The sequence below is a fragment of the Phoenix dactylifera genome, chromosome 7, assembly GCF_051530095.1.
Source record: "Phoenix dactylifera cultivar Ajwa chromosome 7, Ajwa_hap1_PhDact_Kaust_v1.1, whole genome shotgun sequence".
NCBI classification, from domain to species: domain Eukaryota; kingdom Viridiplantae; phylum Streptophyta; class Magnoliopsida; order Arecales; family Arecaceae; genus Phoenix; species Phoenix dactylifera.
The window spans coordinates 1,918,875-1,933,408 of NC_143196.1; the positions used below are offsets into that span (position 1 = coordinate 1,918,875).

The 14,534-nt window shown below is 39.8% G+C and overlaps 2 protein-coding genes across 3 annotated transcripts; one reads left to right on the plus strand and one right to left on the minus strand.

Annotated features, from left to right (window-relative positions):
• Positions 1-4,400: 4,400 nt before the first annotated feature.
• On the plus strand, positions 4,401-9,770 carry LOC103707648 (putative receptor-like serine/threonine-protein kinase At4g34500). 2 transcript variants are annotated; one of them, XR_015967141.2, is made up of 7 exons: positions 4,401-5,164; positions 5,881-5,985; positions 6,077-6,199; positions 6,597-6,767; positions 6,976-7,105; positions 7,181-8,511; positions 9,489-9,770. XR_015967141.2 is itself a non-coding variant. In XM_017842936.5 (7 exons), exons 1-6 carry the CDS (start codon positions 4,677-4,679, stop codon positions 7,370-7,372), a joined length of 1,209 nt encoding a protein of 402 aa, XP_017698425.5. In that variant the 5' UTR covers positions 4,401-4,676; the 3' UTR covers positions 7,373-7,390; positions 9,489-9,611. The 2 variants fall into 2 exon arrangements, 1 of the variants encoding a protein (XP_017698425.5); XM_017842936.5 differs by having other exon boundaries at positions 7,181-7,390; positions 9,489-9,611.
• A 1,367-nt stretch (positions 9,771-11,137) lies between these two features.
• LOC103707596 (uncharacterized) lies at positions 11,138-13,440 on the minus strand. The gene is made up of 3 exons (XM_089924148.1): positions 13,049-13,440; positions 12,118-12,239; positions 11,138-11,425 (listed from the first exon to the last, which is right to left on the minus strand). The coding sequence occupies exons 1-3, from the start codon at positions 13,297-13,299 to the stop codon at positions 11,364-11,366; spliced, it is 435 nt and encodes a 144-aa protein (XP_089780274.1). The 5' UTR covers positions 13,300-13,440; the 3' UTR covers positions 11,138-11,363.
• Between the last annotated feature and the right edge of the window lie 1,094 nt (positions 13,441-14,534).

Sequence of the window (14,534 nt, forward strand, 5' to 3'; positions counted from 1 at the left end):
TGCATTATCTGTTTGAGAGCTAGTAGTTGTCAAGAAGGACACATCCCAATGGAGAATGTAGCTACAAGATTAGCACTTGACTTTGCATTGGAAAATAGGAGCAAGGTTGTATTGTTTGCATGAAAAAAAAAATTTACCTTTCTTTGCGTGAATCCACCGCTAGATCATCCACCGATCGCTTTGAGATCTATACAGATGGACGAACGACGAAGTTTGAAGTGCTTTGAGAGCTGCGCGGTGGATGATCCAAAGTGGATTGGTGCGAGGAAAGGTAAATCATTCTTTTTTTTGTGGTAAAAAATAGGAGGGGAGGGGGAAGGGCAGAACCCCACCCGCATAGCAGCCCCCACTAGGCCCCCTTCCACCAGAGAATGTTCGATGCGGGTCGTAAGTTTCCACATGCCCTCCTCAATCCGTGGAAAACTTCACTGGGCCATCCACGTATGAGTACATCACCCCAGCACCACCTAGAGATGGGCATCGGGCCGTGCCGGGCCCGGCCCGACTTAGGCCCACTGGGCCACAGACCAAACGGGCCGTGCCTGGCCCGGCCTGTTACTAAATGGGTTGTGCCTGGCATGACCCGCTTAACCTAAAGGCTAAGCCCGGCACAGCCCTAGCCCGGCACGAGAGGGGCCGTGCCTGGCACGGCCCGTCTGTCCAAAAAAAAAAATAGCCGTTATGGGTGGCCCATAACGGCTATTTTTTTTGGCCCATAACGGCTATTTGTGGCTTTTTACCCATTTTGCCCCTCCCAACAGCAATAAAACGACTAATTTGAGGGGTATTTTGGGGGAAAATGGAGTCCTATAAAAAATCAATATCCTGTTATGTCTGCAATTGCACGCGATATTTTAGCTGTGCTGATGTCCACAATAACATCGGAATCCGTTTTTGTATCATCTCAAAAATGGTTGAGGTGCTTTTCTGCTTCAAAGATTGGTTGGATGCTGAGGCGAGACTTCAAGATAAAGGTGGACATGATACAACATCCTCTGATGATAATGATACAAACACTACTGAATAGTGAATACTGATGATTAGTAAGATTTTGATCATTTATTTTTATTTCTTATTTTTTTATAATTGTACATTTTTATTTTTTAAATTGTTAAAGCGAGTCATCTTTATTTTTTCTCGTTTCTTATCGTATTCTGGAGGTCAAACCAAACCTCCCTTCATGTACCATTTTGATTTTAATTAATAAATTGGTAGGGGTCTATGCCAAACCCCCGACCATTAAGGTGGCTTTATATTAATAAGTTCTTAGTTCCCAACATTTATTAATTTATTAAAAAAAATTATAAATAAAAAATTTTATTCTTATTTATTTTAAGGGGGACGAGCCGTGCTTGGCCTGGCCCAGGCCCTTGTGGGCCGTGCCGGGCCCAGTTCAGGCCTTTATGGGCCGTTCCGGGCTAGCCCGCGGGCCGTGCCATGCTTGGCCCACGAATCGTGCCAGCTCAGGCCCTTATAGGCGGCCTGGCCCAATGCCCACCTTTGATGGAAGGAAAACATATCCACACAGCTCCCTCCCTCTAAAGCATCTAGTTGCATCTGTGATTCGCTTCTTCCGGTTATCAAATATAGGGGCTGTGCATAAAGTCGAGAATGGCCCCAAGACTTGCTTGTAACCGAACCCGTTGTTGCCGTTGCTGTTGCTAAATTTGAATCCAGTGGACGCCAATTCTCAAACGTTCACCCGGCACGCTCCACTTGGGCTGCTGATAAATACGCCACAGATGAGCTACGCGGCTTCGAACTTTCCGTGTTCTGGCTTTACCCCCGCTCGCTGCCATGTGTCCGAAAATTTATTCTCCCTGCTGTTGTTTCGATGGGACCCACTTTTGATTGTGACGTGTCTCGTTTTGACGCGCTCACCATAGTTCGTTACAAACGGAACTATACAGGAGTCATCCGGAGACTGGGAGGCTCACGTATCTCTCGAAATAAACCATAACTACGGTTTTTAAATTCTTCAGGTCCGCCTTGTCCCGTTTCTGACACTCAAACCTCAACGGAACTCAAGCGTGCCCTCGGCCGTTCCGGTTACTCGAATTGCAAAGATACCCCCAAAGATCCCAATAAAGAACCCATGCAGAAAATTACTCAAATGCTCATGTGAGGGGGAGCGGGCAAGTAAATATCCTCCATCCTTGGATCATCAGGTGACAATAACTCCATGGTTCTTCAAACAAGATTGATCAAGCTCTATAAATTTTAAATCAATTTAGGCTTCTTCACAAAAACTAGATTGTTTTTTTCAAAGGAAGATTAAGCACGAGATGCTCACAAAATTGCGAGTTTGACAATTTTAATTAGAAATAGTAGAATTTTTATAAATTATAGAGAAAACTCTTGTGAAATGCTTAGACATCCCAACTAAGAAGTTTAGATGCATTGTGTGATATTATATATGTACTGGAATTAGGAACTTCTATAACTAACTGTGTTGCTAAAATTTAAGTATAGATATGTATCGATGTACAAATTATACTAGATAATACTTGTAAATTATGGATACTGATGCATCTGCCATGTTGATGTACTTTTTGTTTTAACATGTGGTAACAAAAGTACACAATATATCATTACAGCATAGTATGAATACTTCAATTATTGTGCTATACCTTGTTCAATTATCTAAATTTATTTTATTTATTTGGTACGATTGGGGAAGGTAGGTCTCAAAATTGAAATCCAATATGAGTATAATTAAAAGCATCTATCTGCACAAAAACAAACAATGAGGAAGGAAGTAAAGATGTTTCCATATAATTTGCATCAGTACATATAACATCATGTAACTAAAATAGAATTAATTGGATGAACTCCTGGAAGAACCTGAATGGTTAACCGCAAAGGAAGCCACCCAATCTGTTATCATGTTCATCTCTTTATAAACATAAGTAGCCTTGAATGATCTTAGAGTGGTAATCATACTAAAACTAAGGAGTAGGGGCTTCCAAATAAATTATGCAACCCTAAATGTTGCAAAGATGATGTGCGTAAGATCTAGTTTTTTTCGGTTGTCTCGACTCTTTAAGTACCATGGGCCTAGACATAATTAGCTGCCACATGCGCTTTCATGAGAATTGTAAGAGCACCCTAATCAATATATTCAAGGATGCAAGCATTTATAGATAGCCAAATATGGTAAATAATATAACAAGATATGATCATCCAGCTGATAATTCCACCTCTCCACCTTGAGATATGATCATCCGGCTGATCGTGTCCAACGTCTAGTCACCCTAGCCCTAGGTGCCATAACTCGGCCCGAATTACCGAGTTTCATCCGGCGCAAGGCCATCTCGGTAATTTCTCGCCTCTGACCGCCGGTAAAAAGCCACGCCTTTCCCTTTAGAAAAGCGTTACCTCTCCGGTCTTCAAGAAGGCACGGTTTCGTAGTTTTCCCCAAAGTAAGCCCCATTTCCATACCCTTCCACCTCCTTCTACTAGCCTACAGCCTTTTTGTGGGTGGTTCTATATACACCCCCCCTATTGCTCAGGACACCCCCCAAAAATTAAAAAAAAATTAAATACCCTCTACACCCCCCCCATTTGCTAAGGACACCCCTAAAAAATTAAAAATTCCTAAATTACCCCCCACCCTCCCCACCCCCTCACCTAAATTGCTCTCTACACCCCCCAAACCCCCCCCACCCCGCTCTTCCCCTCCAAAACACCTCGCCAACGCCCAAAACCCCCCCGTTCCCCCTTCTCCCTCTCGTCGTCGGCATTCTCCCGATCTCCGACCACCTCGCCGGCTTCTCCCGGAACCACCTCGCCGGCTTCTCCCGAAATTTTTTTTTTACGGTTCGTGCTCCGTTCGGCACTGGATCGCCGAACAAAAGGCTTCTGTTCGGCTGAACAGTGCCGGACAGAAGCCTTCTGTTCGGCACTGTGCAGCCGAACAGATCTATTCGGTTGAGGGTTGCCGAACAGAAGGCTTCTGTTCGGCACTGTTCAGCCGAACAGAAGCCTTTTGTTCGGCGATCCAGTGCCGAACGGAGCACGAACCGTGAAAAAAAAAAATTTTGAAACAAGGTGGAACACGTACCTTTGCGGCCGATTCTTCGTCCCAAATCACTAGTTGCTTGTCCATGCTTCGAATGGGGCTTAAATCTCCTTCAAAGATCGCCTAAACGATGTAAATGGATCGAGGGGTTTAAGGGGGGTTTGAGGGGTGTTTTTTTTTTTCTTTTCAAAACGAAACGGAGGAGGAGGAAGGGGGGGTGTATGAGAAAATTTCAAGGGCAATATGGTAATTACACTAAAGGTTAGTTTGGGTTTTTTTTTTTTGGTTTTTGGGGGGTGTCCTTAGCAATAGGGGGGGGGGGGGGGGGGGGTGTATATAGAACCACCCCCTTTTTGTTTTCAAAAAAGACAAAAACAATAAGATAAAACTTTTTAACCACGCTTGCTCCCGAAGCTTTCGAAACACCGACGCTTTCCCGGCAGTGAAGCCACGAGGCCTTCGTTGCTGCTTTCCCGGAAGCCACAAGGCGTTCGTTGCAACGCTCTCTTCTCCCTCTCGCCAGCTACGCCCCAAAAGAGAAGAGTGACACCACACTCTCTATAGAGCTCTCTTTCTTTTCTCTCGGACTGACGTTTTCTCCTTCTTACGGGAAAAAGGAAAAGAGCGGCTTGCCCACCTTGCGCTCCGCGGGAAAATGGCCGGCGGTTTCCTGGCGGAGAAGACGGGCGTGCTCGGCCTCCCCGTCTACGTCTTTCTCGCGATCGCCGCCGCCCTCCTCGTCGCCTGCGTCATCCTCGCGCTCCGCTTCTTGCGCCGGCGGGCGGCGGCGCGGGTGAAGCACGCGTCCGGCCTCATCCCCTCTTCCAACAAGGAGATCGCCGCCGATCGTGCGCCGGAGGGCGGCGCCGGGGAGGTGGAGGTGGAGGAGGAGAAGAAGGGGTTGGTGGGGATCGATAAGGGAAACGGAGGGAAGGGGTGGGGAGAGTCGTCGTCGTCGTTGGAGGCGGCGGAGAGGATGGGGAACATCGGGTGGGGGCGGTGGTATTCGGTAGCGGAGCTGGAGGCGGCGACGGGGGGGTTCAGCGCCGGGAATGTGATCGGCGAGGGGGGTTACGGCGTCGTCTACAGAGGTGTCTTGCCTGACCTCTCCGTCGTCGCCGTAAAGAATCTCCTTAATAACAAGTGAGTATGGTCCCATTCTATTCTATTCTAAACGAAACCAGGGGAAATTTTCGGCATTGTCTCCATATTAGAATGTAGGTGCTCTGTTCCTCTGATTCCTCGAATAATTGTAAGCTATTGCTCGTAGTCATCAAAGTAGCGTCAACGAAGAAGTAAACTAACACGAATTAATTTAGCTTTTGTTCAAGTTTTTGTCTTTTATAACTGGATTTATATATGTTGGAGATTGAAAAAAAAAGGAATTCTCTTGGAGATGACTTTTTTTAGGGATAATTTTACTGTTTTAATTTCAGAATAAAAACATCCACACCTGTGATCCATGATGGTGTTGTATGTTTGAGGAGGCACTGATAGATTATCCTATGATGTAACAAATTGTTAAAGTTGGCAATTTGTTAAAACCCGAAATTTGGCTTCGAGCTATCGCTCAATTTTGATGTTGTTTTGCCTGGTCTGAGAATTATATGTCATGTTTCTAAAATTGGTGTGGTATGGTAGTTAGAAGTGGAGGAAAGAATGCAATTTGTTATCCTAAAGCAAGGAAAATGGATAGTAAAAAAATCCCTGTCAGACGAAATTTTCCTAATTCTGCAAATCAAAGGGCCGCCTCCTCCTTTTTTTACTGGAAGGAAGTAAGGTGCAAGAAAGAAACTATGGGTGTCTCTGTAATTTTCTTTATGTCACTCTTGTTACTTATCGTCGAAAGGCTTCTCTAGGGGTCAAGCAGAGGAGGAGTTCAAGGTGGAGGTCGAAGCCATCGGAAAAGTACGGCATAAGAACCTTGTGGGTCTGGTTGGGTACTGTGCAGAAGGTGCTAAAAGGTAATCTTAATTTCTCACCTGAATCTATGTTAGCTGGAAATGCAGTCAGTGTGTAAAATAATCGCTGTTTAAAATTTTGTTTCCAATTCAGGATGCTTGTATACGAATACATGGATAATGGCAATCTGGAGCGCTGGTTGCATGGAGATGTTGGCCTTGTCAGTCCACTGACATGGGATATCAGAATGAAAATAGCCATTGGAACAGCGAAAGGGTCGGTTCCCTTTAGTGATCTCCATGTTATTAATTTTGTTATGTCTCTTCCTATTCAAGATTACTCTGTGACAGAAATGAGAGTTTCAGTATGTTTACCAAACATTTTTTCTCTCATGTTTATTATATTTATATCATTGTGATACGTTTCAATTGCAATTCTAAAAGACCAACCCTCAAGAAATTTCGGTAATGCTAAATTGATACTTAATGCATGAAGTGTTTTTTAAGCACTCAAGTTTTGAGGCGATTAAGACATGGTTAATATTTTTGTTTCTGTTTCATAAATTTGAGAAAAGTGCATTTTTATAGTCCATCTTCACGCTGTTCTAATGTTCTTCCTGAGAGATTTTGCCGAACTTGTGATGCTATCTAATCTTATTGAAATGGTATTGCAGAATAGCATATTTGCATGAAGGATTAGAGCCCAAAGTTGTGCATCGAGATATAAAGTCCAGTAACATTCTTTTGGATAAGCATTGGAACCCTAAAGTATCAGATTTTGGATTAGCTAAGCTCTTGGGCACTGATTCTAGCTTTGTAACAACGCGTGTAATGGGAACATTTGGGTATGTTTTATCTCTTTCACCTTTACACGTCTATCAGTCAACACTGGGAATGCTTGTCCTGTTCTACTATGATATTTGTATGATGGCAGTTCATCACTTGTGAGTAGATGAACTAAGTGCGCTTCTTAATGGAAGAACTTGTTACCCTTCTTCCAGACATCTCGTATATTCCAATTGTTCTGAAAAGAATTCCTAAATTCCTGCACAGGTATGTGGCTCCTGAATATGCATGCACAGGCATGCTTAATGAGAGTAGTGATGTGTACAGTTTTGGGGTTCTACTGATGGAAATAATTTCAGGAAGATGTCCAGTAGACTATAGCAGACCACCTGGAGAGGTGAGTTTACATAGATCACTTTAAATGTGATTAAGCTATCCCTGGCACCATGAAAGTGATTGGATCTGTTTGCAGGTAAACTTGGTAACTTGGTTTAAAGGGATGGTAGGAAGTAGACGTGGAGAGGAGGTAGTAGATCCATCAATGGAAATTCAGCCTTCACCAAGAGCGTGGAAGAGGGTGTTGCTGGTTTGCCTTCGATGTGCAGATTTAGATGCTGAAAAGCGGCCGAAGATGGGGCAAATTGTACACATGCTTGAAGGATAAGAGTTTCCTTTTCGTACAGTAGGCTTATACCTCTAAATCCTTGGTTCACTTAACTACACCTGCACACTTCTCTTAAGTGCACAATTCTGGGGAAGTCTTTTATCTTTTTCTTTCTTTAGTGTGTTAGCTGTTAAAGCACGTAGCAGCCATTAATAACCTAAACCCTGTAAGAAGTTTAAAGTTTAAACGGGATGATACTGTTGAATTGTTGATTTGATGGCACATGGTCCTTCTCCTTGTAGAGGATCTGATACAAATTATCAAGGAGATAAGTGAAACTATGATGCTCTGCAATGCTAGTGTTGCAGATGTATAATATGAATTAGACTACATATATCATTAAGAAAGAAGCAAAGATGAGATACAAATATAAAGGCGAGACAAAAGAGCTAAGACATTCGATCTGTATAAAGAATATGGAGATAGTTTAAATTGCAATAGTCACCTGCTTCATCATTGTGATTTTTCATGGCACTGGTGGTGATTTTGGCCCACCTAGATGGAATATGGAATCCCCATATTTCAACATGAGAATTGAAAGTTTTTTACCAAGTTACTAACAAATAGTACACTATCTGTGGAGAGAAATTAAACAGGTTTCGGATTTTGATGCTAATTGGAAGGAGAGTAAGACTAGAGTGTTTTTCTCTCCTTTTTGTCGGGAATGAGTCTTTTTTTAATCAGAGAATGGCCCTTGAGAGATTATCTTTTAATTTTTTTTTCTTTTGCCTGTTGCACTTCTTTTCCTTCTTTACCTTCTCCCTGCAGAGATTCATTTACTCACCATCATTTTATGAAATATGAAGTTTTCAACTGGCCCCCATTTTGTTTGAATTTAATTAGTAAAAAACATTTCTTGCTGCTAAGAAAGTGAAATGATTGTTGAATTTTACCACTATTACACATTGCTTGGTGATAAGAGCAGCCATCTACTTACAAATTTGAGAGAGAAGCTTGCCAAAAATAAAGTGGAAAAGGTAAAAAAAGGAAATGCAAGCTAATGATGCTTTGCAAGAACACCGATTCGCACAAGAAACAAGCTGAATACATCCAATGCAGCCCTCAAGTCAATCCCACTTTCATTTGAGAATGTCATAGCTGCTGATTCAGAAAGAAAGGTTGTTGTGGAGATGAGCCAGGTAGATACATAAGAAGGAACTTGACCTTTGTAACCTGTTAATTGTTGTTTCTTCATGAAAGATCTAAGTTCATTTTTTTGGCTGTCTGGAACTGCTTAAAATGGAGCATATTTAGTTTGTTATTTTTCTCATTCTTTGCATATTCCAATGTTTTTGACATGCTATGATTTTCAGGATTCAGATATATGAGAAATATATATATTCCTTGTTGGAAAAGCAAGTCACAAATTGCAATTACCTGCTCCTTTAAAACTGGAGCACAAAAACTACTGCTCAAACTACTCAAATTATTGTATGACCGTGTTGGCAAATTCAGAACTTTTTCGAGTTACTATTTGAGCTATGACCAATATATTTCAGGACTAATATATATTCCATAAATTCACATCCATCGCTGAGTCTGCCATGCATAGCTTGTTTCCTTAAAAAATTGGATTGTTAGTTCACTTTGAGTTATATTTCTAATTTGGTTGTCATTAAGGAATTTTGCAGTAAATATTCACTTTCTTTGCACAACTTGGTCCATCTAAAACTTTTCTAGACCATTTCTGCCCCTATGACTACTATAAGAACATTTGTACATGTACATCAGGATATATTATGTGTGCATTAATTGCCAATATTGTGCATCAATTGAGCTAGAGATGTCATTTACCTAGAGGCATCATGGTCCATTAGAGAGTCTAAAACCAAGCCTTTCTGGGCAGAAAGTAGGATGCAGATGTCCTGTTTTCTCAAGTATGAAAAATAAAAAAGTCAGACTTTTCTGCACAAATGAATTTATCATTATCCCACCAATTTTTTTTTTTTTAATCTAGACTTACGATTTTTTTTTGTAATAGGAAAGTACATTTTTTTATAATATTTGTTTCCATTCCAGTACCTAGCATGATTTTCTCATTTTGTAAACAAGAATTTCTTTTCCTGTTCTTCCATTACATAGTCTCATGCGAGGGCATTTTTCCAATTTTTTGCAGGGCCAAACATCATGTTCTACTTCACCGGCCACTGCAGTGTCAAATCCTGCTTCTGATCAGCGATCATCAGTCAATAATGTAGCATGTTTCAGATGATAATTTGCTTGGCTGCAAGACAGCTATAAAGCTCTAATCCGCAGCAGCCAACATTCTTTGAGATGATGGAGATTAAGACTAGGCATGGCTCAGGCCAAATTCCATCATCATAAATCTCTTTCTTGTCAGCTTTCTCAAATTCATGACAGATTATAGCAAATTTACTTCGAGCTATTGCTTATACCATTTGTCATTGTCTCTCATTCATATATCCTTCTAAGCTGTTTGTATGAACTGCTCTTTTCACCTGCGTATAAGCAGATTGCACCCAGATTCATCTCTTTTTATGCCATGTACATGGGAGTGGTGGCATTCACAATGTCTTCTCTTTGTGCAACAACAGCGCAGCACTCTTGAATATAGTTTCAGTTCCCACCAACCCTTTTCCGCCCTGAGCCTACTGCAGTCTTCTCTGAGTCTTCTTCTACCCAGCTGCGCCAGCCTACATGCATTCAATTTTCATGGACGTCATTGTCCAATCACAATCATCTTTTTTTTTTCTACCAATTTGGGATCGGCTTCATGGATGATGCTTTGTTGGACGTGTGCATCGTTTGGCAAAACATCAGTCTTATATGATCTGAAATTTCATACGAGAATAATTAAAATAATCTATCTATGTGCACAACATGTAATTTTTACCAAGACTAGGTGAAATTTTATATCGGAATACTGAAAATTACATTTAGATGAGAAAACCAACTCATTGAAATATTGTCGGATACAAGTAATAGATGATCTAGGTTTGATCGCACCCTCACCTTAATTTAGGTGAGAGTTCCTCCTGGTCCTCAGCAAGATAATCTCTATACTTGAAGATAAATTTGAAAATGAGGAGTATACATGAGAATGGTTCACAAATATATATCTATATATAGAGAGCACAATCACGAAGTACACGAAGCCGTTAACCAACATATTTTTATGACGTAGCAAAAATGATTTTCAGAATATAATGTTTTGATTATTTAACAAATAAATTTTAACTAACATCTTGCATGTAATGCCATTTCGACCTCTTCTTGGGGCCTAAAGCTGGGAACTCGAAATGGACTGTTTTGTTAGCAAAATACATTAAAAGTTTAGTGCAGTCTAATGACCTCAATTATGTCAGATTCAATGTTGCAGGAATTATTAATATTTTACCGAGTCAAAGCTTGAAACACTATATACCAACAAGGTCATGGTAGCCTTTTTTTTGAAAGATCTCACATCGGCTAAACTAGTTTTAGAGTCTAAGCATATAAGGTAGGTGTCTCCAAATCCTGCAAACGCGTTTTAGATGGAAAACAAAATTGAAAAAAGATCCGAGCAGTGCGTGTGAACCCCGAAACCGGACAATATCTGGCAGGAAAGTCCCGTATTACCCCCTCATATAGCCCCCGCATGGGCATTGGGTGCCTTACATGCCCCGCGCAGGAAGGGGTGTGACATTTCCAACAAAAATCCTTATATATTACTCTGCATATACTTGCAATTCCCTCTTATCCATCTCTCTCTGCTTTTGTGAGTATAAAAAAAAAATCTAAGCATATATCTCAGTAAGAAGAATATTGATAGAAATATCCGACTTCAACTGCTAAAAATCACACGCTACTGTTTGGCATTACAAAAGCACTAATAATACACCACGGTGAGGAAAGATAGCAACATCAAGATTTCGTACAAAGGACAAACACGAAGACATCAAGTTCCTCTGGGACATAATTACTACTAATGGAATGGAAGACAAGTGAACATAAAACAACCCCGGGCAGTAGATCTTCAATTGGCTCATGGCTATGGTTGGTTCCGACCTTTCTCCTTCTCTTTGACTTCGCTCCCCTGCGATTTATCATAGTCTTTTCGCATGAGAAAGAAGAAGAAGAAAACAGGAAGTTAGTAATGGAGTCGCCTAAAAGGAAAAATACATATCATCGTGTTCATTATTTGCTCTTCAACTAGGTATTATATGTGGTGTGTACTCAATTTCTATTATATGTTTCGATCTTATCATGTTTACTAAACATTACATGGGCTATTTTAATTTTAAGGTTTGCAGAGTTAGCAACAAGGTTGTTAAGATCCTATCCAAAAATTTGAGCTTTTGGATGGATGGATCCAAGAGTATTTAAACCTCTTCTTTATATGACTATTATTCCTCAACTTTCCTTCTCATATGCAGAGCCTGAGGAATGATACGTACATTAGTAAGTAGGAGTGGAGAGATTTCAATAGGCAAGAAGAATCAACAGACTTTGATACTATGTCAAGATCTTATTTAAAACTTGGTCTTTTAGATAGATGGATCCAAGAGTATAGAAGCACCAGAAGAGTTCTTATAGGCAGACACCAGAATACTATCATTTTTTTCTGGGTTTGGAAATTGATGACGTTTTCCAATATAAGAATGTAAGACATTCCATGCGGCCGAAGAGAGAGAAATTTTTTTTTTCAAAACTCTAATAATTCGAAGCTGCATTAAAAAAAAAAAAAAAGGAACTCTATAAACCGAGATTTCTTGTCACTGAACAGTTTGATCGAGATATTTTACCCGGATGGTTATCAAGCTCTCCAGGTCTTGAGATTGACTGATTCCGTCCATAAATCCCCCCAAATCCTTCCTCGTCCGAGCGCGTGGAGTACCCCTCCCCAAAAGAATGGGACATCGCATCCCTGTAACAAGACACAAAAACTTCTAATGCAATGTTGGAATAATTAATAGAAAAGAAAATTTCGCCTGAATTACTCGAAGCTGTTATTATTTTGCTAATCAAATCCATCAGTTCAATAAATTCAACTCGACCATAATCTCCCTCATGCAGAAATTTATTCAATGATTATATCATAATCAGAATCTCCTTTTTTTTCTCTTTTTTTTTTTTCCTTTTTGTAATAAACAGACTAGACTTGAAAGGCTCCGGTTGTACTTAGACAATGGTAAATTATCAAATTTAGTTTTTTTTTTGTAATAATGCAATCTCTAAGTCCGACACCATCTTCATTAATTTGATCAGCACCTCTTATTGTTCTGTTCTCAATCATCTCCAGTGGAGAAAGGATGTCTTGTTTTTTTTTATAAAGAGAGAGACAAAGCCATCTCGTTTTTATTAGAAAAACAGAGTTCACAAAAACTATTTATAAAAAAATTACAAAATAAGAAAATATAAAAAAGTAATTAAATTTTATTATAAAAGATAGTAATCTATAAGTAGACCTGCATCAACTAAGAGAAGGTGCATTCATTAATTAAAAAAAGCAAAGTAACTATAAGTTGACCAGAATGTAACATGATCGCATCTGGTTGAAATTTCTCCTTTTTTTTTAACCCTACATTTGAACTGACTAATTATTATATAACCAAAGCTCTTCTTAGGAGAATATATAAATATCAAAACGATGCTGATATCTTTTAGAGAGAGAGAGAGAGAGATGATCCAAGATTATGGTAATCATCACAAAGCCATAAATTATGAGTAAGTTACCCGGTGGTCGTCACAGGCTCTTGCTGCAGACTCTGGCGATCGTCGTTGCTCCCACCGCCGGTTGTCACAGGCTCTTGCTGCAGACTCTGGCGATCGTCGTTGCTCCCACCGCCGGATCGAGACGGAGCTGCTTGACCCCCGGCGCAGAAGGTGGACGTCGGACTCCGACTCATGGCCTTGATACTCTCAACTGCGGGCGATTTCCGACGAAGAGCTCCGCCACCAACCACCCCGCTGCCTCGTAGAAGCATTCTACTCTCTCTCTCTTTCTTTTTGATCTCTTTGCTTGAGACCTCGTTCGTACCCCTTTATAAACCTTTCAGGAGCCAATTTACCGCCACGGGTGGCCACACGCGGCCATCGTAAAGGGTGGCTCGGACACGTAGCGTTTGGGTTGGTTCTGCATCCATGCATGGTCTTACACGTCGCAGTGGACCGCGTCGCTTTGTCTTATCACGCCGGAAAGGATGACCAGGCGGAGCCGAAAACGTTCATGAACCAATCAAGAAGTATTTGTTTTTTTACACGCATTCAAGGTCGGTTATGGGTGTTGGTATTGCATTGGCTGGACTTGGATTCGTGAGTAGGCTCGATAGGAAATTTCCTCCAAGAGCAATATTAATGAAAAGTTGATGGTTGGATCATGCAATTCCAAGTCAATTAAACATTTTTCAAATGTAGGATTGTTTTGGCCTGAGAATCATGTTCTTAGAGAATTTAAATATTCTCATGCATAACTTCTTAGATGGTAAAATATTTACCGACTAAAAATGATGCTCTTGTTTCAACGAGGATTTGATCCCATTTCAGCCACCATTCTTAGGCTTTGTTTCGAAGAGCCCGTAGAACTTTTAAAAGTAGAACATTTTGAAATAGTGCTTTTTTAAAATAGAACTTTTATAAAAAAAATTATTTATTATTTAGTAACTAAATTTTTAAAATGTTGTGGAACTTTAATATATGTTTGTCAAACAAACTAAGAAATTACTTTTGACATTACAAAAAGATTATAAAAAATATTGCATAAAATTATGCAACGGTGCATAATAAAATAAATATGTATTAACATATAAATATATGATATAGTATAATATTGTAATAATATAATATAATATTAATCTAATATAGTTAATATAATATTGTATACTATAGCATGATAACATAATATAATTTGATATTATAACATAACATATCAAAGTATTATAATATAATATTATATTTATAATATAAAATAATATTTTGATATTATAATACCATCAGACTCTTTGGAATAAAATAAAGAATGTAGACAAAAAAAATTTTCCTCAAACAAAAATCAAAATGATGGATAAATAAATAGAGAAAAGAAATAACACCTTAATCACGCCGCAAGGGAGAAAGCCAAGGCCGACCATGATTCCTTGTTTATTGGGACACCTATAGATTTCTTTCTTCATGCATTATAATTTAAAAAAAAAATACTTTCTCTAATTATATGATTTTATTA